The sequence below is a fragment of the Prunus avium genome, chromosome 1 (assembly GCF_965620075.1).
Source record: "Prunus avium chromosome 1, drPruAviu1.hap1.1, whole genome shotgun sequence".
In the NCBI taxonomy this organism is placed as follows: domain Eukaryota; kingdom Viridiplantae; phylum Streptophyta; class Magnoliopsida; order Rosales; family Rosaceae; genus Prunus; species Prunus avium.
The window spans coordinates 58,914,619-58,934,874 of record NC_142284.1 but is presented as its reverse complement, the minus strand read 5'-3'; the positions used below and the strand labels follow the sequence as shown (position 1 = coordinate 58,934,874).

At 37.8% G+C, this 20,256-nt stretch overlaps 4 protein-coding genes and 2 pseudogenes across 18 annotated transcripts; 4 read left to right on the top strand and 2 right to left on the bottom strand.

Moving 5' to 3' along the window:
• Window positions 1–92: 92 nt before the first annotated feature.
• Window positions 93–2,908, top strand: LOC110755979 (GDSL esterase/lipase At1g71691). The gene is made up of 5 exons (XM_021957324.2): window positions 93–669; window positions 1,258–1,379; window positions 1,603–1,842; window positions 2,114–2,363; window positions 2,471–2,908. The coding sequence occupies exons 1-5, from the start codon at window positions 93–95 to the stop codon at window positions 2,707–2,709; spliced, it is 1,428 nt and encodes a 475-aa protein (XP_021813016.2). The 3' UTR covers window positions 2,710–2,908.
• LOC148298091 (UDP-glycosyltransferase 88F3 pseudogene) lies at window positions 2,854–3,749 on the top strand (annotated as a pseudogene).
• A 439-nt stretch (window positions 3,750–4,188) lies between these two features.
• Window positions 4,189–4,644, top strand: LOC148298090 (UDP-glycosyltransferase 88F4 pseudogene; annotated as a pseudogene).
• Window positions 4,645–6,073: 1,429 nt separating this feature from the next.
• Window positions 6,074–7,961, bottom strand: LOC110755995 (GDSL-like Lipase/Acylhydrolase superfamily protein). Its single transcript, XM_021957344.2, has 5 exons — window positions 7,663–7,961; window positions 7,359–7,483; window positions 6,909–7,157; window positions 6,508–6,766; window positions 6,074–6,421 (listed from the first exon to the last, which is right to left on the bottom strand). The coding sequence occupies exons 1-5, from the start codon at window positions 7,913–7,915 to the stop codon at window positions 6,198–6,200; spliced, it is 1,110 nt and encodes a 369-aa protein (XP_021813036.1). The 5' UTR covers window positions 7,916–7,961; the 3' UTR covers window positions 6,074–6,197.
• Window positions 7,962–9,473: 1,512 nt separating this feature from the next.
• Window positions 9,474–11,746, bottom strand: LOC110755970 (zinc finger/BTB domain protein). Its single transcript, XM_021957317.2, has 3 exons — window positions 11,369–11,746; window positions 10,132–10,246; window positions 9,474–9,704 (listed from the first exon to the last, which is right to left on the bottom strand). Exons 1-3 carry the CDS (start codon window positions 11,591–11,593, stop codon window positions 9,631–9,633), a joined length of 414 nt encoding a protein of 137 aa, XP_021813009.2. The 5' UTR covers window positions 11,594–11,746; the 3' UTR covers window positions 9,474–9,630.
• Window positions 11,747–14,201: 2,455 nt separating this feature from the next.
• LOC110755998 (Tetratricopeptide repeat (TPR)-like superfamily protein) lies at window positions 14,202–20,022 on the top strand. 15 transcript variants are annotated; one of them, XM_021957353.2, is made up of 5 exons: window positions 14,202–16,672; window positions 17,057–17,114; window positions 17,474–17,545; window positions 17,887–17,984; window positions 19,198–20,022. In XM_021957353.2, the coding sequence occupies exon 1, from the start codon at window positions 14,430–14,432 to the stop codon at window positions 16,602–16,604; it is 2,175 nt and encodes a 724-aa protein (XP_021813045.2). In that variant the 5' UTR covers window positions 14,202–14,429; the 3' UTR covers window positions 16,605–16,672; window positions 17,057–17,114; window positions 17,474–17,545; window positions 17,887–17,984; window positions 19,198–20,022. The 15 variants fall into 15 exon arrangements, with proteins under 15 accessions (XP_021813045.2, XP_021813044.2, XP_021813040.2 ...); XM_021957352.2 differs by having other exon boundaries at window positions 17,852–17,984; XM_021957348.2 differs by having other exon boundaries at window positions 17,671–17,984.
• The last annotated feature ends 234 nt before the right edge of the window (window positions 20,023–20,256 follow it).

The window sequence follows — 20,256 nt, the reverse complement described above, 5'->3', positions numbered from 1 at the left end:
CTTCTGCCTATTGGTTTTGCTTGGGCCTCGGGCATCGTTTGTAACCAAAGACCAAAAAAATAAAATAAAATAGCAAGGGAATTTGAAGCTGCATGCAGCACAATGCTGGGAAGGTAAACTCTTATTTATCCTTGAACAAAAATGGACTCTTTACTTCAATTCCTGCACGTAAGATAACAGGTGAAAACATTTATTTCATTCACAACCACCGCCTCGCCTCGCCTATTAAATCATCACTTGCATGCTCTTGCCAATACTCAAAAACCTCATTCATTATCAACACAAGTGCCTCTCTCACTTTCTCCCACATTTTCATCATCTCAAAACAAGCAAAACATATTAATTCATTCATGGCCAAGGCCCCAATTAGGGTTTTTTCTTCGGTGGTTTTGTGGTTGATGGTGCTGGGTGGGGTGGTTTGGGGCCAAGATGTGAACTTTTCATCAGCGGCTGCAGCAGCAGCAGCAGCACAAGGTCAAGTGGGTGGTGGTGGGAGGAGAGCAGAAATGGTGCCTGCCATGTTTGTGTTTGGAGACTCTTTGATTGACAATGGCAACAACAACAACATCCCATCATTTGCCAAGGCTAACTATTTCCCCTATGGCATTGATTTCAATGGTGGCCCTACCGGTCGTTTTTCCAATGGTTACACCATGGTTGATGAAATAGGTCTCTCTCTCTCTCTCTCTCTCTCTACTAGGTCCTCTTCTTTGATTTTGTAGTGTAATTAGCATACATGTTAATATTAATTGATGCTTTCAGTGTAATATGTTTTGCTGTGAGATCAGTATTTCAGTATATTATGATTGAATTTAAGTCACAAAGTTTATGATATATATATTTTAATCTTTTTATGCGTGGGAGCAAGAAACATCTTGGGTTGGTAAAACAATAGTTGTTCTTTATTTTTTAAAATCGGCTCTTTAATTAAACATAAATTAAGTGATCTGAAAGCCATCCTTAATTTGTAAATATATTATGGGTTACCCTTTGGTAATGTTGGTATGCTCTGTAGTCTGTATGAGATGATAGAATTTGTCTCTCTTCTATGGCATGGACCCACCTGTCCTACCATTTTTACATAAAAAGGGGGCTTTTCATTCCCAATTTGGATATAAATCAAGGCAATATTTCAACATTGGTGTTTTTTTATTTATAAAAAATATAATTTTTTTAAAAAGAAAATTGTTTCTCTTGGGTGTTCCAAGTGATTTTGATGTATATTATTTTAACATAAATATAATATTCAATATGCAGCTGAACTGCTAGGACTTCCCTTGATTCCTCCTTTTTCTGAAGCTTCTGGAGACCAAGTGCTTCATGGAGTCAATTATGCATCTGCAGCAGCTGGAATCCTTGATATCACTGGCAGAAACTTTGTAATTAATTAACCACTTCATCCACAAAATTTATTTTATTTTATTTTTCCTGTAATTTTTAACTGAGGAATTTGATTTTAAATGGATTAGCAGGAGCCTTAGTGCTTTACATAACACAAGTTCAATCTTTTGCCATGTTCCAAGATATCTAAACTACACAGCCTACAACCACAAGCATGTGTTTCAATGTTTCACTGTTTGGTAACAATTGCTTTGGTGTCAGGTGGGAAGAATACCTTTTGGTGAACAAATAAGGAACTTCCAGAGTACCCTTGATCAGATTACAGATAATCTCGGGGCAGATGACGTGGCCCGGGCAATTGCAGACTGCATCTTCTTTGTTGGAATGGGCAGCAATGACTACCTAAACAATTATCTTATGCCCAACTATCCAACAAGAACTCAGTACAATGCCCCACAATTTGCTGATCTTTTGACTCAACAATACACCCAGCAACTCACTGTAAGAACTTCTATTCATGGCCTCACCTGTAGGCTCTCTATGTTTACATCAAATAACATAAACAATGTTACATCATATATTTGAAGCACAACTGCATCATAATATATTTTATATAAGATCCAGTGGCTCTCAAGTCTCGACTTGTACAATAGGTTTTTGGTTGGATGCTCTAATTTTAACAATGCACGCGCGCATTTTCCATGACTGTATCACATGTGATAGACTCTGAAGTTACCTAAGTTAACATCCTACTTTATGTGACATGTTACAGAGACTCTATAATCTTGGTGCTCGAAAGTTTGTTGTTGCTGGATTAGGGAGAATGGGCTGCATTCCAAGTATCTTGGCCCAGAGTCCAAGTGGAAGGTGCAATGAGGAAGTGAATCGCCTTGTTCTACCGTTTAATGCAAATGTGAAGACAATGATCAACAAACTTAACACCAACTTACCAGGCGCAAAGTTCATTTACATTGACATTGCTCGAATATTCGAAGACATCGTCAACAATGCCAGATCTTATGGTAAATGCCTGGCTACTATTTAACTTGAAGTCATTCTTTACTGACATAGAACTTTAGATTTTATCTTTGTTGACGATGTCTCAACCCGTTTGCAATTTTATTTCTAGGATTCACTGTTGCAAATCGTGGATGCTGTGGCATTGGGCGCAACAGAGGCCAAATTACATGTCTTCCACTGCAAACACCATGCCCGAATCGAGACCAGTACATATTCTGGGATGCTTTCCACCCAACAGCAGCAGCCAACATCATAATTGGGAGGAAAGCTTTCAATGGGGACCTTAGCCAGGTTTATCCCATGAACATACAGCAGCTTGCCACTCTTAACATTAAAAGCAGCCCATAGAGAACTTATGATATTTCTAGTCATTTTCATGGTTCTATTTTACCATTTGGATCTATCCATTTTGATTTGACAACTTTGTTTGAGTGTGGAAAATGTAATACATGCACATCAAAGACTCTTGTCCATGCATGTGAGAACCTGGTTATTATCATGATAAATGATGGTGTACAACCTGTGCCTTGCCTCGTGCTTCACCTAACTTTCAGACTTGAAAACCTCTTCTCCCTTAAAAGCTTTGAGCAATGAGAAGCGAAAACGAAAAACCAGAGAAGTGAAACACAACCAACCAAAGCCATGGAAGAAGATACAATAGTCCTCTATCCAGCTCCAGGAATGGGGCACATAATCTCCATGGTTGAGCTAGGCAAGCTCATTCTCAATCGTTACCCCGGAAAATTCTCCATTACCATTCTCTACACTTGTGGCTGTTTTGTTGACACTCCAAGCATCCCCGCCTACATCCAGCGCATCTCCCTAGCCCATCTTTCCATCTCCTTCCGCCAATTCCCTCGCGTTCAAATTGAAAATACACTAATTCGACGTAGCGCCCCTGCCATAATGTTCGATTTCATTCGCCGGAATGATCCTCATGTCCACCATGCCCTCCAAGAAATTTCTAAATCTTTAGCCATTCGCGCTTTTATCATCGACATCTTCTGCTCCTCTGCTCTGCCAATGGCGAAGGAACTCAGCATTCCCACCTACTACTTTCACACCTCTGGCGCTGCAGTTCTTGCGGTTTTTCTGTATTTCCCGAAAATCGGGGAACAAACCACCAAGAGTTTCAAGGATCTGACCGAGAATGTTTTGGAGTTTCCTGGGTTGAAGTCTCCCCTGAATGCCCCCCACATGCCTGAGGCAATGCTTGATCGAGACGACCCTTCGTACTGGGACATGGTCTACTTCTGCTCCCACCTTCCCAAATCTAATGGGATCATAGCCAACACGTTTGAAGAGCTCGAGCCTCCTGCAGTCCTCAAAGCCATTGCTCAAGGTCTTTGTGTTCCTGATGCTCCCACTCCAATGGGATCATAGCCAACACGTTTGAAGAGCTCGAGCCTCCTGCAGTCCTCAAAGCCATTGCTCAAGGTCTTTGTGTTCCTGATGCTCCCACTCCTCCTGTCTACTATATCGGGCCGTTGATTGCTGAATAAGAAGAATCCAGGGATTCTGCAAAGGCAGAAGATTGTTTGTCATGGCTTGATCAGCAGCCAAGTAGAAGTGTGGTGTTTCTCTGCTTTAGAAGCAGAGGATCATTCTCAGGGGCTCAATTGAAGGAGATAGCAGATGGGTTGGAGAAGAGTGGACAGAGGTTTTTGTGGGTAGTGACGAAGCCTCCCCTTGATGAGAAAACCAAGCAGGTCCATGGAGTACATGACTTTGATTTGGAGGGTTTGTTGCCATAAGGGTTCTTGGAGAGGACCAAAGATAGGGGCTTGGTGGTGAAGTCATGGGTGCCGCAGGTGGCGGTGTTGAAGAAGGAATCGATGGGCGGGTTCGTGACGCATTGTGGGTGGAACTCGGTGCTTGAAGCGGTGATTGCCGGCGTGCCGATGGTGGCATGGCCGCTCTATGCAGAGCAGCATTTGAATAGGAGTGTTTTGGTGAAGGACATGGAAATGGCGATTGCTGTAGAGCAGAGAGAGGAAGATGGGTTTGTGTTTGGGGATGAATTGGAGAGAAGCGTTAGGGAGTTGATGGAGTCGAAAAAAGGGGAAGAGCTTAGAGAAAGGAGCAGGAAAATGGGAGAGATGGCTTTGGCTGCTTGGAGTGAGTCTGGTTCATCCACTAGAAACTTGGTTAACTTTGTTAATAGCATTACATAAGTTATGGATTTGCACTTTGCACTTGGTGAATAAAAAAAATAAAGGAAAATACCAAGGGTGCATCTTCTTGTCCGCCTTATTGTGCTTAACAAATTTTCACTATATGTCATATTCTGGGATGCTTTCCACCCAACAGCAGCAGCCAACATCATAATTGGGAGAGGAAAGCTTTCAATGAGGACCTTAGCAAGGTTCATCCCATGAACATACAGTAGCTTGCCACTCTCGCCATTAAAAGCAACCCGTAGAAAACTTAAGATATTTCTAGTCAATTTGATGGTTCTACTTTACCATTTGGCTCTATCCATTTTCATTTTACTACTTTGTTTGAGTGTGGAAAATGTAATACGTGCACATCAAAGACTCTTGCCCTTGAGTTTAGTCATTTTCAAGTTCATGTCAAGTATACTAGGTTAAACATCCACTTAATGCAGCTCAAGTTTGTAACATATTTAGCTTGTTCGAGCTTTATTCTATCGAAACAAGCCAAACTCAGTAAGCTTTTTAAAATTTAAGTCAAGCTTAAGTTTCATAAGGTCCGTAAAAAGTTCAAATTGTATCAAGAGATACGTCATAAGTTAAAGTATTTTTGAACTTCTCATTAGTAAGCTCATTAATATCAAAGTTCACTTATTTCCTTTTATATTTTATCTTCTGTTACTTCTTACATGTTTTTCTTATATGCATTGGAAATTTTCCTGTTATCTACCATTAGGATGAATTGAGCTAAGTATTGTACTCAAGCATAGCTCATTCCACACAAAAGTTAATCCATGATGGGGATGAGTGGTGGACAGTGCCATACAATTTTGAAGGAAGCTGTGGTTGAAGCATAAAGAACTCTGTGCAGTCCATCCATATTATTGTGGCTTCAAAAGGAGAAACGTACGAGAGGAGAAAAAGGAGAAAAGAAGAGAAAAGTAGCTCAGATCCTGAACTTTTATTTGTTCTCCTCCTCCTGGATTCATACGCGGTGACAGGACAGACGGCGATGGAAATATGTGGAAATGAAAAAGTGAGCAACTCGAGTGGAATCTCTCCACCAACCTCCTGCACCACAATTTATTTTTGCCCGTGAGAGCACAATCTCGACCTCTCGAGTTGCTCACATTAAGTGGATTTTCATCCTTTAACCTAGCACACTTGACATGAACTTGGTTTTTGTTTTGGAACTGTAGGTCTAGTAAATTGCCCTTTTGTATTTATTATATGTTTTGTTTTTTAACCTTTTTGTTTCCCCTTGTTTGGAGAGTTGGTAGACTGCATTTCCTGATAGACTTATTGAAGTATTTATACTTCACTTTTCATGGTAGAAAATTTTAGGATTCAAATTGGCAATGGGAAACTTAAGCAATATTCTACTTTAATCTAATATAAACTACGGGGAGGGGGATTTGAAGTCGAGTGCAGAGTGGGGAGCACATCCGCTCTAGCCAACTTGGCTAAGCTCATGTCTACCATGAAATTCTACTTTAGAAGTATTCCATATATGTATTTCCACCAATGATGAATTCAAACATTAAAAGTGCAAGCAGTAAAGTACTAAAACAGAACAAACCTTTTATTCAGATTAATTAGCAATCAGCTGCAAAGCATCACAGTAATTAACAATTTAGATAAAATTAGAAATCATATAGGCCCTTGCATGAAGTTCCAAGCCCCTTACAGCATAGCCAATTGTTGTATATTAATTGGATAAGTATATGACTGTGTATTGGAACTGTATGATGCCTTGCCTAGCTGAATGTTTGCTGCTTCTGTTGGATGAAAGGCATCCCAAAACAAGTACTTTGTGCGATCTGTACAAGCTTGTTGAAGAGGCAGACAAGTTATCTGCCCATTGTTCCTTCCTACACCACAACATCCTTTATCTATCACTTCAAAACCTGCAGTATTTTCAAAATTAAAGGAGGGTTTAGATATGAAATCACAGATCAACATAAAACTTGCATTTGGACACAGAGCATATTACCAGCAGCAGATGCATTTTGAAACAGATCAAAGGTGCTTTGATAAGAATCTAGGTAGACAAACTTGGCTCCAGGCAATCGACCACGATTGAAATTGTCAACCATCTTTTTAAGTCCTGAGTTGAAAATAAGGATGGCATTGTTGATGTTTTCATTGCAGCGGCTGCTATTGCTATGATACCTTGCTAGTTGATAAGGTATGCAACCGATTTGGCCAACCCCAGTCACAATCACCTTCCGAGCTCCCAATGTATATAATTGCTGGAAGAAAAAAAATGAAGGTTTTCAAAACTTAGAACACTAACTAAATGCTGTTTTCTTCCTGTGTTTTCAAGATCTAAATGAAGGAAAAATATGTGGGAAAAGCTAGGAGTTCAGGTTGAATTGCCATTCCTGGACTTACGCTCAGCTGGCGCGAATAGTCCTGAAGGAGTGCGGCAGCGTAAGCTTTTGTAGTGTAATCAGAACTAGATGTATAGAAGTTTGGCATAAAATAGTTGTTAAGATAGTCATTACTTCCCATCCCAGAATAGAAGATGCATCTTCCAAGATAGGTGCTGAGTGCATTGGCATCTCCTCTGAAGAACCTCCTCATTTCTGCCACTGTATTGCCGAAGTTTGAAACTTGTTGGTTCATGGATGTGTGAGCACCCTGCAGAAGAAAATTCATGATACTTCATATTTTCCTCTGTCCCTCATTCAAAACTTTGAGTTTGAGTGCTTGTTTATGTAATAAGAAATAATGGATTCAGAAGCCTAGTAGAAAATGTTAGCATCTTATGTAGTTTAAAATGTCACAATGTTCTCAATGGCTTAACGCAACCATTAGCATCATGATCCCACGATTTCTTACCAGATTATCTCCCGTTTCATCACGAATTCCAGCTGCGCCTGATGCGTAATTCACTCCCCTCAGAAGTGCAGCTCCACGAGTGCTCGAATAAGGCGGAATATAAGTTCGAAACCCCAGAAGCTGAGCTGCGAATCCCACAAAAAATAAGCACACCAGCTTGGAACATTACTTAAGCTCATATGATTAAAGCACATATTATCATTCTAATCATTAATGATATACATCACAAAAATAGGGTTTTTTCCCAAAAGAAAAAAAAATTTAAGAAGAAGAAAGATATCATCAGATCATATCATTGAGTTACCTAGAACATCAACATAGGTTCTTCCATTAGTGAAGCGGCCAGTGACACCCTGAGGGAAGTCAATGCCATAAGGCCTATAGTTGGCCCTAGAAAGTGTGATCATGCGATTATTGTTTCCATTGTCTACCAATGAATCACCAAATATGAAGAAACCAGGAACTTGTGCCTGTTGTGGCTGTGACCAAGCCCTGCCATTGAACCCTAGCCAAAGAACAACAATTAACAACAAACCCAAGTCACAAAATTTCCTCATGTTTGATTGGAACCTTTAAGTTTTCTGAGACTGATTATAATTGGTGTAGTTTTATAGACATTTTGTTGGGGACCTTTTGCTTTGGCTATTATGCGATTCATGCAATATATGGTTGCGAGAGTGAGGAAGTTTCTGGTACAAGTAAGGGAAGAAGAACTTTTGGTTGCGAGTCATGTGTGCTTTTAACACTCAACCAGCGGTGATGATCTGTTCAAGACCACTATCTCGTGATCAGAAAGGCCATAACTTTATTGATATCCTCATATAGAAAAACAGGTACAAAGTGGAATAACATGATGGCTATAGGGTTATAAATGGTCTATGAATTATAACTCGATTTGCATTTTCGTCCTTGAATTCAGTCACTAAACTATGTAGTTCTTGGACCCTGTCATTACTTCTGTCAAATTTTCCGTCTATTTGAGGGGTAAAAGCGTCAATTTAGGTCCACTAGAAAGCATAATAACTTAGGGTTTATAACTATTCCACAAATTATTTGAAAGACAGTACCTTTAAGGCTCTCCAGTCATAGAGCTAAATGTAGTCCAGGACTAAAAATTTAGCCCTCCAAAATATTAATTTTTTAAAGAATACTGTAGGGCTAAAATTTTCCATCTCCAGCCATGCAGGCTATATTTTAGGGTCCTTCATATTTTATTATTTTGAGAAAAATTATGGTACAATACTCATACATTCCACAACTATATATTGTTTAATTTAATTAAACTACTATTTAGAGACAATATTCCATATATGACACGTATACGTTGATAAGAACAAAGGAAACTAAAAAAATAAGGAAACTAAAAGAAGAAGGGAAACTAAAACAAAATAAAAATTAGATGGGTTTCAATGGTCCTCCAACAGTCATGACCAAGAATTTTTTATAATTTTTTTTTTAACAACACTTGAACACATTTTAAAAAAATTACCACATAAGATATTTTTTTTAAATGAAAAAAAAAGAAGGGTTGCAATGGTCTGACCTCAACGGTCATGACCAATAATATTTTATACTTTTGTCTTAAACAACATCAATTGAAGCATTTAAAAAGGCTTTTAAAAATACATATATGTCCAGCTGACGTCATTAATGATGTCAGCGTGCTTTACTTTTGACTGTTGAAAAGCAAATGCATGGCCCCACAAAAATTTGGCCTAGGCCAAAGCTGGGCTGCATGTAGCCCGATTGGAGTGCTAAAGGGCCATGTGGCCCTTCAAATTTAGCCAAAATTTTGTTTTGCCCATGGCTAGAGATGAATTTTGCATTATTTTAGGGCCATATTTGGGATATAGCCCATGGCTGGAGATGGCCTAAAAATCATCATTTCAAGGACAGACATTCATTCCACGGAGTTAATTTCCGGTGCAGCGTACTTTTCAGTACGACACAAGAGGGGAGGAGCTGCAAAATTAAACCAATTTCGCAGAGAACTCACGCCAAAGCATAAACAAGTCAGCTTTGTTGTTCGAAATGCAATTCATCAGTGGAAATTCAAACTATTATCCTAATATAGCAAATGGATTTCTTTTATTTTTTGGGTGAAAAACAAATAGCTTTCACTACCAAGCTGTGTTTTCATTTAAATTGTGAAATTGAATTTCTCGTCATTAAGAGACAATATACTATCAAGGACAGAACATTCAACACCAAACACAGTCAAAACTAGAATTACAAAATGTTTATTACTGCACTCTAAATTCCTTGCTATGGATCAACGAACTTTACGAACTTTTTCTTCCTGCCCTATCCCAAGTGATTTCTGCGCACTTGCAATACCTTCAGGATCTGCAATACAAGAACCACATTAATCAGATTACAATGTCAAAGGTTTTATCAGATGCCCAAGTTTTCAATTATCTGGCCTCAAGTAGGGATCAAGTGCATGCACGTCCAGGAAAAGTTTTACTCAGAATTACGTTCAGAAGTTTTGTTGGCCGATCATGAGCATGAAAGTTTCCCTTCCCACATTATAATGAACCACATTGAGAGAAATAATTGATCTCTCTCACTTTAATTTAATAAGATATAAACAGTTTAAAGCTATATATTATGCTTCTACTAGCATATAAAGATAGCTATAGTATTGCCACTTCATACACGGCAACCGCAGGTTGAGGGCACGGGGTCCCAGTCTTTTTTTATCTATTCTTTTCTGATTATTTTTAATGTTATAACATCTTGGCATCTACAAAGTGTAAGCACATATACGTACCAAAAAATTGTGTGAAAATACGAGTGAAGAAGTTCAAGTTGCGGGAGACATTGTACGCCATGAGAGGTGGAAGAGGTTTCATAACAGTGTCGATGCTAAAAACCCGTTGAAGGAACTGCAAACCGAGTTGTCACACGTAAACTTATCAAATAACAAATTCAGATGCAAACGTTATACAGCAAAATGAGATGGAACCATGGAAATTATGCACATAGAAAATCAAAAGTAAATAAAGGCAAATAATTTATAGCACATAACTGAACGACTGGAAGATAGTCAATTCAACATGGAGTCCATGCTTACTGAAACAGGTCAGACACACATAGTCCAAAAAAAAAAATTCTTCTGAATTGGGAGAAGGGGGAGTCAAACTGGGGACCTCTTCTACTAAAGTGGAGAGAAATACCAAAGACCAACAGCTAGGTGGTTGAGAAAAAAATCTAATTTTTACCATCCTACTTGCATAGTACTGCCATGACTCGCTTCCAGGTTAGTTAAGGCTTGTGCTCCTTCACTAAGTGCAAGTAAAGAACACAAACACTTCTGAAAACACTAGCAGAAGGGCTTTACTGAAATATGGTTTTGGCAGTCAAGCCTCAGTTCTACATCCTTACCACCCACAGAGTTTTGAAACATAAGGGCAAACTAGTTCAAACTTAATAGGACAAATTTCATTTGAAAATTTGCAAGTAATGTAGTTCCAATCCCAATACTCAAAATTTACAGAATGACTTATGAGCTAAGTCTTTAATCTAGACAAGATTGATTCGCTTCATGAAGCAATTATGGCTTACAACCACAGAATCTGTCAATAACATTGCAACAAATGACTAATTCCCACAAAATCTCCTGAATTAAGTACAGACATGTCTAAAATAAACCCAAGACCAGCTTTCTCACTAGAGAACCAAATTTATGGAACACGTGAAGCAGCACACAAGAATGACACACAACCCAGAAAAGTACAAGACCCAAAATTTTCATAATCATATCCTAATGCAAAAAACCATTACATTAGCAAACCTCTGCAATATTGAGAAATGCATAATTACACAAAACATTAAAATTAAGAAGTTCTGGGCCTGTAACCAAGAAATTGCCAGTTGGGCATTCAAACAAACACATTATGTGTCTCTAACTCGAACCACAAGTTAATAAAAACAACCAAATTAACAAATAGTTTGAGAGCATAACAGCAAATATTAAGGAAATTGCCCTGTGGTAAGCTTAAAAAGACCTGAAAGTTACGCTGGAAGCTATAGCGGAGCTCAGGGTCGATCTCAGTGAGAGAGTCTTCATAATCTTGGTCTTTGGAGCGCTTCGTTTTCTTTTTAGGAACGTGCATGGTTGGAGTGGACCCTGGCTGGCTTGTCACTTTAAGCTTCGCGTCTTGGAATTCATCTTCAGCCTCTTCAACCCTCCATGGAGCTGAAGACATCAACTGCTTCTTTGTCTTCGACATGTTCTCTCAATCCACACTCAGTATTTGCCTTGGCGGAGAGCCTAAGATGATGACTTGGTTAATGGAAGAGGGGAGCGTTTATTTTAGATAGGGTCCGTGTTTGGATGCCGGTGGAGTTGTGCTCTGTTCTACCACGAGGAATACCTTGTCTCGACACCGAATAACGGGTTTTAACATTTATAATGAGCCCCCCTCACAACTTTCTCGAATATTCTTAAGCATTTTTTTTAGCACCATTTTGAAGAAAAGCGAAATTATATTTTTGGTTCTTGTAATTTGACTATGTTTTTGCTTTAGTTTTTCGTCATTTCAATTTTGTTAATGTTAGTAAAATGGTTGCAAATGTTCACAAGGATGGCAGTGAGACCATCTACTTTATTAATTTCGGAGATGATGACGACCAATCTTTTCTAGGCCTTCTGTGTTGGGGTCCTTTTGTATTTTTTATTAAAAAAATGTTATTAATATCATATTTGTATATCATATCGTGTACCATCTTTCTAATATGAGTCCAATTTTCCTGTTTTCATTTCCTCTACTCCCATTCTATTACCTATCTAAACTTTTTATACATGTCTCTACACTTAACATCTAACTAACTCTGTTAACTTTAAATAAAACAAAATTTAAAAAAACCATTTATTAAAGAAGAAGCAAAATAATGAACAGCCACCAAAGCTCCCCCAATCCCCACCTAGCCAACCTTGTCAACCACCCACCCGGCCAACGGCAAGCAGGACAGGTGTTTCCAGTGAGCAAGAAAAGGGTTGTCGCCGACGGAGGTTGAGTGGGTTGGGATCTTTGTTGGCTGTTGTTGGGTCTTTTGATTTGTCTTTAATATTTTGTTTTTGTTTTTATTTAAATTTTGTTTAAAGTTAACAGTGTTAAGTTAAAAGTTAGTGTAAGGACATGTGTCAAGAGTTTAGATAGGTAATAGGGTGGACATATGGAAATTTACTTCAAGAAAATTGGACTCATCTAATAGAAGTGAGCCCCATTATATTGGTGGGCTCCACCTCTATTAGAGAGGTAGTGCACAATATAGTATACAAATGTGATATACCTAATGCTGCTCTTTTCGTAGTAGTTTAAACTAAATCAAGGTCAAGTTTTCTCATATGATATTCACAACTTTCTTCAAAGCCAGCTTGTTTTCTCTCTCTAACCTCTCTTTCCTCTCTCTGAAACCCAACTGTCCATATAAGTACCATATATGAGAAATCATTGGGGAAATTAAGGAAGTTTATGGGAGAAAAATCTTTTATTTATTTTTTATAATAAACACTAGCCTCTCCGCAAGGAGAAATTATACAATGATACTGTATCACCACGTCAGCTGGTGATACTTCCACTCAAAACTTACCACGTGTCTTTTTTGAAAAGAAAATTAACTTTTTTTCACTGTTAGACTTTATCTTCCAACTTTACCCCTAATAAAATAAAATAAGAACTGTAAAAACAGGAAAAAGAAAACAAGAAGACTGTAGCAGTTTCCCCTTTCGGCAATCTACCTACCTTGCACTGCCGCCGCTTGCCTGCAGTCCCCCTCCAATAATATCAACATCAAACATACCCTTCTTTCACTAGTGGGTTGTCGTCATAGGAGATTTTGAAGATTTTTGTTTTATGTGTTAATGGGTTTGCACTGATTTTCAAAATTTCTGGGCTTTCTAAATACGTTTAACTTTTTACTAAGAATGGGAGGCACGGAAAGGCCGGGTGGGTGGTGAGGGAGGAGGGAAGACGACTGGGTGGCGAGGGAGATGTTTAGACGGCTAGGTGGCGTCAATAGCACAGGGAAGAGGGGGGAGAGGGGTTAGGATAATTAATGTTGAAGGGTAAACTTGTAAGACAAAGTCCAGGTGTAAATTCTTTTTAATTTTCTTTTCAAAAAGGACACATGGTAGATCTTGAGTGGGAGTATCACAAGCTGACGTGGTGATACTGTATCATTGTATAATTTCTCCTCCGCAAGCGCTTCCGAGCCTGCGAGATGCTTTTTTTAAAAAAATTAAAATTTATTTTAGAATTAAAAAATGGGTAGTTGTGTTCCATAAAAATAGGCCATTATCTTATTTTTCTTTTAATTTTAATTTTTTTAAATATGAAAAAGTGTGAATTTACCATATTATCCTCATTTAATTAATAGTTTCAATTCTTAATGTTTGCATTAACCAAGGGCATTTTCTGGTATTTTGAATGTTTCATCATTCTCTGCCTTTTGCTTTATATATATACTAGCCTCTTTGCACGCGCTTCCGCTGCTGTGAGAGGAATTTTTAAAAAAATTTAAAATTTATTTTAGAATTAAAAAAGATAATGGGTAGTTGTGTTCCATAAAAAGAGGATCTATTATCTAATTTTTCTGTTAATTTTAAATTTTTTTTAATATGAAAAAGTGTGAATTTACCATATTATTCTCATTTAATTAATAATTTTAATTCTTAGTATTTGCATTAACCAAGGGCATTTTCTGGTATTTTGAATGTTTCACCGTTCTTTGCCTTTTGCTTTTTATATATATAGATATACATAAACTTATAACCCAAATGCTAACAGGGTCAATAAAGAACGAACCCATAGCCCATGGCCCATTAGACGAAGAACGTACTGATACTGTTTGTGGTAAAACACAGAGAGAAGCAAACTAAAGACGCAGTGCTTGCCGTCATTTGTTTCACTCTCTCCCTCGACATGCTTGCTTTGACTCAATCGACACAGTTTTTGGTGTCAAACACTAGTAGCAGCAGCTGCAGCATCGGTTAAGGTACCACTCTCTGTTTCTCACTTCTCTGACTTTCTAGTAGAGAACTAAAATCCCAATTACATAGCCAAAATGATCATAAAGCAACTTCTCAAACGTCACCCTCACTGTAACTCTCCCTCCTATGCTTTCTTTGTTTACTTGAAGCTCTTCTCTTCAATCCCATCTACTTATTCTTGCTCTGATATCGAAACCCAACTGAGGTTTCTCTGTGATAAGTCGAATCCTCAGATTTCAGAGGCCGTTTCGCTTTTTCGGGGTTCCATCGATTCTGACCGCTTGCCTTCTGGGGTAGCCTGCAATTTGCTTGTGCACACTCTCACAAGGTCGAAAAATTATGAATTGGCGTTTTCGGTTTATAGTAAGATGACCCATGTTGGTATTTTTCCGAGTTTTATATCATTGAGTTGTTTAGTTGCATGTTTTGTTAATACCAATCATGCCAAATTCGCACCTGGGGTCTTGGGATTGGTATTGAAGCGTGGATTTCAGTTAAATGTGTATGTTGTGAATCTTATGTTAAAGGGTTTGTGTTCTAATGATGAGGTTCAGAAGGCAATGGAGCTGTTTAGTGTAATGGTAAGAAATTGTGTAACCCCGGATATTGTTTGTTACAACATTCTTATACACGGGCTCTGCAAGGCAAAAAAATTGAAAGAAGCCACAGAATTGTTGGTTGATATGGAGATGGCAGATTCTGACCCAAATGTGAAGACATACAGCACTTTGATCGATGGATTTTGCAAGGATGGCAGAGTGGATGAGGCAATGGGTTTGTTGGAGGAAATGAAGCAAAAAGGTTTGGAACCGGATGTTGTTGTGTACAGTACCCTTATAAGTGGTTTTTGTGATAAAGGGAGTTTTGATAGAGGCAAAGAAATTTTCGATGAGATGCTAAAGAAGGGTATTCCTCCTAATGTGGTTACATATAGTTGTTTCATACATAACCTCTCCAGGATGGGAAAATGGAAAGAAGCCATTGCGATGTTAAATGATATGACCAAGTGTGGAGTTCGCCCTGATACTGTTACTTATACAGGCTTACTTGATGGGCTTTTCAAAAATGGAAGGGCTACAAAAGCCATGGAGCTATTCAATTTAATGTTATTGAAGGGTGAAGAGCCTAACACTGTAACATACAATGTTATGATTGATGGACTATGCAAGGAAGGGTTGGTCGATGATGCTTTTAAGATTTTGGAAAGGATGAAGGGTAAGGGGAAAAAGCCTGATGTAATTACATACAACACGTTACTGATGGGACTTTCTACTGATGGGAAGGTTGATGAGGCCATGAAACTTTACAGAACGATATCAAAAGACGGGAACTTTGTTGAGCCGGATGTTATCACTTATAACATGCTAATTTTTGGACTCTGCAAGGAAGGCGATCTTGATACGGTTATGGAGATTTATAATACAATGGTTGAAAGGGGCATTGCTGGTAACTTATTTACTTATAATGCATTGATAGGTGGATGTCTACAGGAAGGATTAGTGGGCAAGGCCATAAAGTTCTGGAGACATGCACTTGACTTGGGATTTGTTCCAAACTCAATTACTTATAGTCTCATGATCAATGGATTTTGCAAAACTCATATGCTTAAGTTTGCAAAAGGACTTTTTAGCAAAATGAGAGCTTCTGGGGTTAATCCTACTTTGATTGACCACAATGTTTTGATGCTGTACTTGTGTAAGGAGGGTAGTTTGGGGCAAGCTAGGATGTTATTCGAAGAGATGAGGAGTACAAATTGTGTTCCGAATCTGGTCTCATTTAATACAATTATTGATGGAACTCTCAAAGCGGGAGATATTAAATCTGCTAAAGACTTGCTAGAGGACATGTTTAAAATGGGTTTAACTCCTGATGCAATTACCTTTTCCACAATAGTAAACCGGTTTTCAAAACTTGGGCTTTTGGATGAGGCTAAAATAGTTCTTGAGAAAATGATTGCTTGTGGTCTTGAACCTGATGCCTTTGTATTCGATTCTTTATTAAAGGGCTATAGTTCAAAGGGTGAATCAGAAAAAATTATTAGTTTGCTTCATCAGATGGCAGACAAGGGTGTTATTCTTGACTCAGAAATAACTTCTACCATCTTGTCATGCCTCTGTCAAATCTCAGACGATTATGATGTGATGAAAATTCTCCCAACTTTTTCTCAAGAAACATCGAAAGGAGGAAGCATCTCCTGCAATGAGCTATTGATGAAACTCAATAAATCTTACCCAGAACTTAAATTATAAGCTGCTTGATGTTCTTCATCCCAAGAGCTTCCAATGTAGTGAGAAATCTGCAGCCAGTGCTATATTATGTAAGTATTGTATTGTCTTTCATTTTGTACATTTTGGAATGTGCCCCATTTATTCTTTTCTCATGGAATGGCCTATTTCCGGATTCAGGATGAATTGGTTTTGAAATATAAAGTTAAGATTGGAATTTGTTGTGGTTTGGTTGGTTATGTAGAATGGTACATTCTTTTGTCACTTAGGATTTTGTTTCTCTGAATATTATGTTTGTAGCGTTTTCCAGCTTTGCCTCCTTCGTTGCTATCTAAAGGAATCTATATATGTCCATTTGCATTATTCATTTATTATTTACTTTTGTATTTTGGAAGGATAGAGTAATTGCAGTATCAAAGCATCCTTTTATCTAACATTGGTTATGTATGTATTTTTTTATTATTTTGGATATGCAGATTAGTAGCTGAGAAACTAGAACGAGGAAGTTCTGAGCGGAACTACCACTTTTTAAAAGTACATATTCAAAAGGATCTGATTTGATTATCGGAGCTTAAATATATATAATATATCTTGAATTGTTATTCTTGCCTTCATCATATTAAACAACATGAATAACAGTAAGAGTGCACCTGCATTTGAAGGCAATTCAGGCCTTTGGACGTACAATACTGATTAGTTAAATATATGTATCTTTTATTTTGTTTTGGCTGTTTCTGGCACTTGGTTGTACTTTTTTGGTTTTATATGAGTTCCATCTTCTGTAGTTACACATACATTGGCATGATAGAGACCAAAACTCTTGCGTTTAATATCATGTTTCTGGCACCTTTGTTTTCACCCTTTAATCGATTGTGATTTTGTTATCTTTTCAGATTCTGTTATAAAACATGCTCACACAGTCATCCATGATCAGGAGGTGCTGCATTTGCATTACATAATCTTGGGTAAAGAAGCATTTCACATATGTTGTTTGCTAAATGGTTTTTGCATTTATAATTCGAAAAATGCTATCTCTGTAAAAAAAATTTGTCCATTAAAGATAGTTGATGGGATGCATGTCAAATGCCAGGCAATCCAAGAGGTGGAACATAGATGGAGGTTTTTTTTTCGTAAGTGAGAAAATGTGGCCTCATATTCATGAAAAATGATGTCATTTCTGGCCTCTGCTTACATGTCCACCACGTGACTGGCATGTGTCAACGATCTTTAATGGAAATTTATCCTACCATTAAACTTCTCTTTTGACATAGGAAAAGCCCTTTGACAATGCATACGTTTTCAACAGTCAAGCATTCCTTTGCTTTTCGACACTAGAAAAACTTATTCGAGTACAAAGGAAGGGCAACGGAAATTTCTACTAGCCTATGCATCCCGAGCTAAGATGTAAGGAGCAACTTGTTATTGATGCTTTATTTTCAATTCTGGAAGGGTCTTTATTGATGTAATTGCAGAGAGTTATATAACTGTTAATGTAGTGCCATTGATCATGTTTTTTTAAAATTCCCTTGCACAGTGGAGATGCAATTTTGTGCACTCATAAATCATGACTAAGAATTCCAAGGCATTCTATTCTGAAAAATTATTGTTTGATTTAGTGCCTGAAAATATAAGTTATAAATGGTAATTGAGAATTGAGAATTTTTCCACGACAAATATGATTATTTTGGGGTGGTATTGTATGCGTAGAGGAAGTGGTGAGGTGGTGGATCATCTATTACTGCGATATCCGGTTGCTAGGGATCTATGATCTTTTGTCCTTTTAGTCGGTGGTTGGGTGATGCCCAAGTCAGCTGTGCCTGTTCCTTATTGTTTGAATGATGTTGAGCATAAAAGCTCTCAGAACAAACTAAAGCATTTTCTTAAATTTGTTTCTATGTATACGCTGTTGAAGAACATTTTGTTTCATCACTTTTCCAGGGTTTCTTCTTTTTTGTCTCTCATAAATTTGTTTCTATGTAAATTTGCTGCTTGTGGATCAATTTGAAGTACAGTCCAAATGGAAATTAGCTAGTCTTTCTTCTATTTGGCCAAACCCCTTTATGAAAAAAAAAAAATATGGTATAAAGGATTTGCCCCATTTGATATATTATCAGCCAAAGAGAAAAATATATATATATATATATATATATATCTTATTGTGTTATAAGAATTTTGTAAACCCAGGTTTACTTGTAATTCAGTTAGTGTGGAATGGCATAAAGTCCTTTTCTGAGATGATTCTTGAGTCATCATTATCAGGTGACTAAACCCAGATTTTGTCAAATTCACTAAGTGCCTTTCTGAAGTGGAGCTTGTTGCTTGCATATTGCATATGCCCATTAGAGTAAGAATAAAAGCCACAAATGTTCAGCAATAATTCATCATTGTTTTTTATTTTTCCACCAGTTGTTACTCCTCTTAACAAATTCAGCTAGAATTGAAGCTTTGGTGTGGTTTGAAATCATACCATGTGAAGAAGTATTATGCCTACATGGTATAATGACTTAATTTATCAGTATGCTAAGAGTTTTTTATCCCTACTGTTTCTTTTTTAATATATTATTTGTTATAATTCCCTTCCCTCTCTTATGCAGTTTTATTTTTTCTCTCCATGTAGCATGGATTCATTGGTCATAGTGAAGCTGCACGGTGTGCTGAGATTCAGATAAAGAACTTAGTTGGGACTTGATCCGACGTGGCAAATCTTGGAGTCATCTCAGCTTGCAGATGTGGTGAAATTTGTTTGAGGAATGTCGTGCAGGTTGGGTGATTACAAAAGGGGTTTACGAGTCACAAAGTATGCAGTTGAAGGTCTAGGGAAAAAGGCAAGGCAGGCAAAATTCGGTCGCAGGGTGTGGTATTTTTTAATCACATGGAGAAAAATATGACTTTTGGGATTATTCAGGGGTGAGTATCGATGAACTTATGGATCAAGTTAGTTACTGGCATTTTTGCTCACTACCTGTAATTGGTGGTGAGCATTACCACCATATTAATGATTGTGAATGAGTTGAATTTTTGAGGTTCATGTAGCAGCGAGATTAAATCACACTCATCCAACGACAATGAATACGCTCACCAAAATTTAAAGAGAGTGGTGGGCAAAAATGTTTTCACATTTGCCAACAGGTTCAGCTGAAGCTGTTTCTCCGCAAATGATGTAACAACGCGACATGAGGTTGTACAAAAGACAACAGATGTGGTGCACAATGAGGTTGTACAAAAGACAACAGATGTGGTGCGTATTGAGGTTGTACAAAAGACAGGTTTGCATAACATCATTGCAAAATGAGAGACCCAAATATGAGACCTCACACGATAAATAATATGGGAAGTTTCTTGTTTGGTTAATCTAGAGGTGGGATGGGGGTGGTGCAAGGTTACTATGATGAAACAATTTGTAATTATATTATTTCTAATATTGATGAAATAATTTCTATTATATTATTTCGAGTACTTCAAATATTGATCAATTAGTGTTGTTCCCCATGATATTTTAGGCCATCTCCAGCCATGGATCATAGGCCAAATATAGTCTTAAAATAATGCAAAACCCATCTCCAGCCATGGATTGAAAAAAAAATTGGCCAAATTTGGAGGGCTACATTTGGCCCTTCCTTTAGCCCTCCAACTAGGCTAAATGTAGCCCAATTTTGGCCAAGGCCAAATTTTTTTG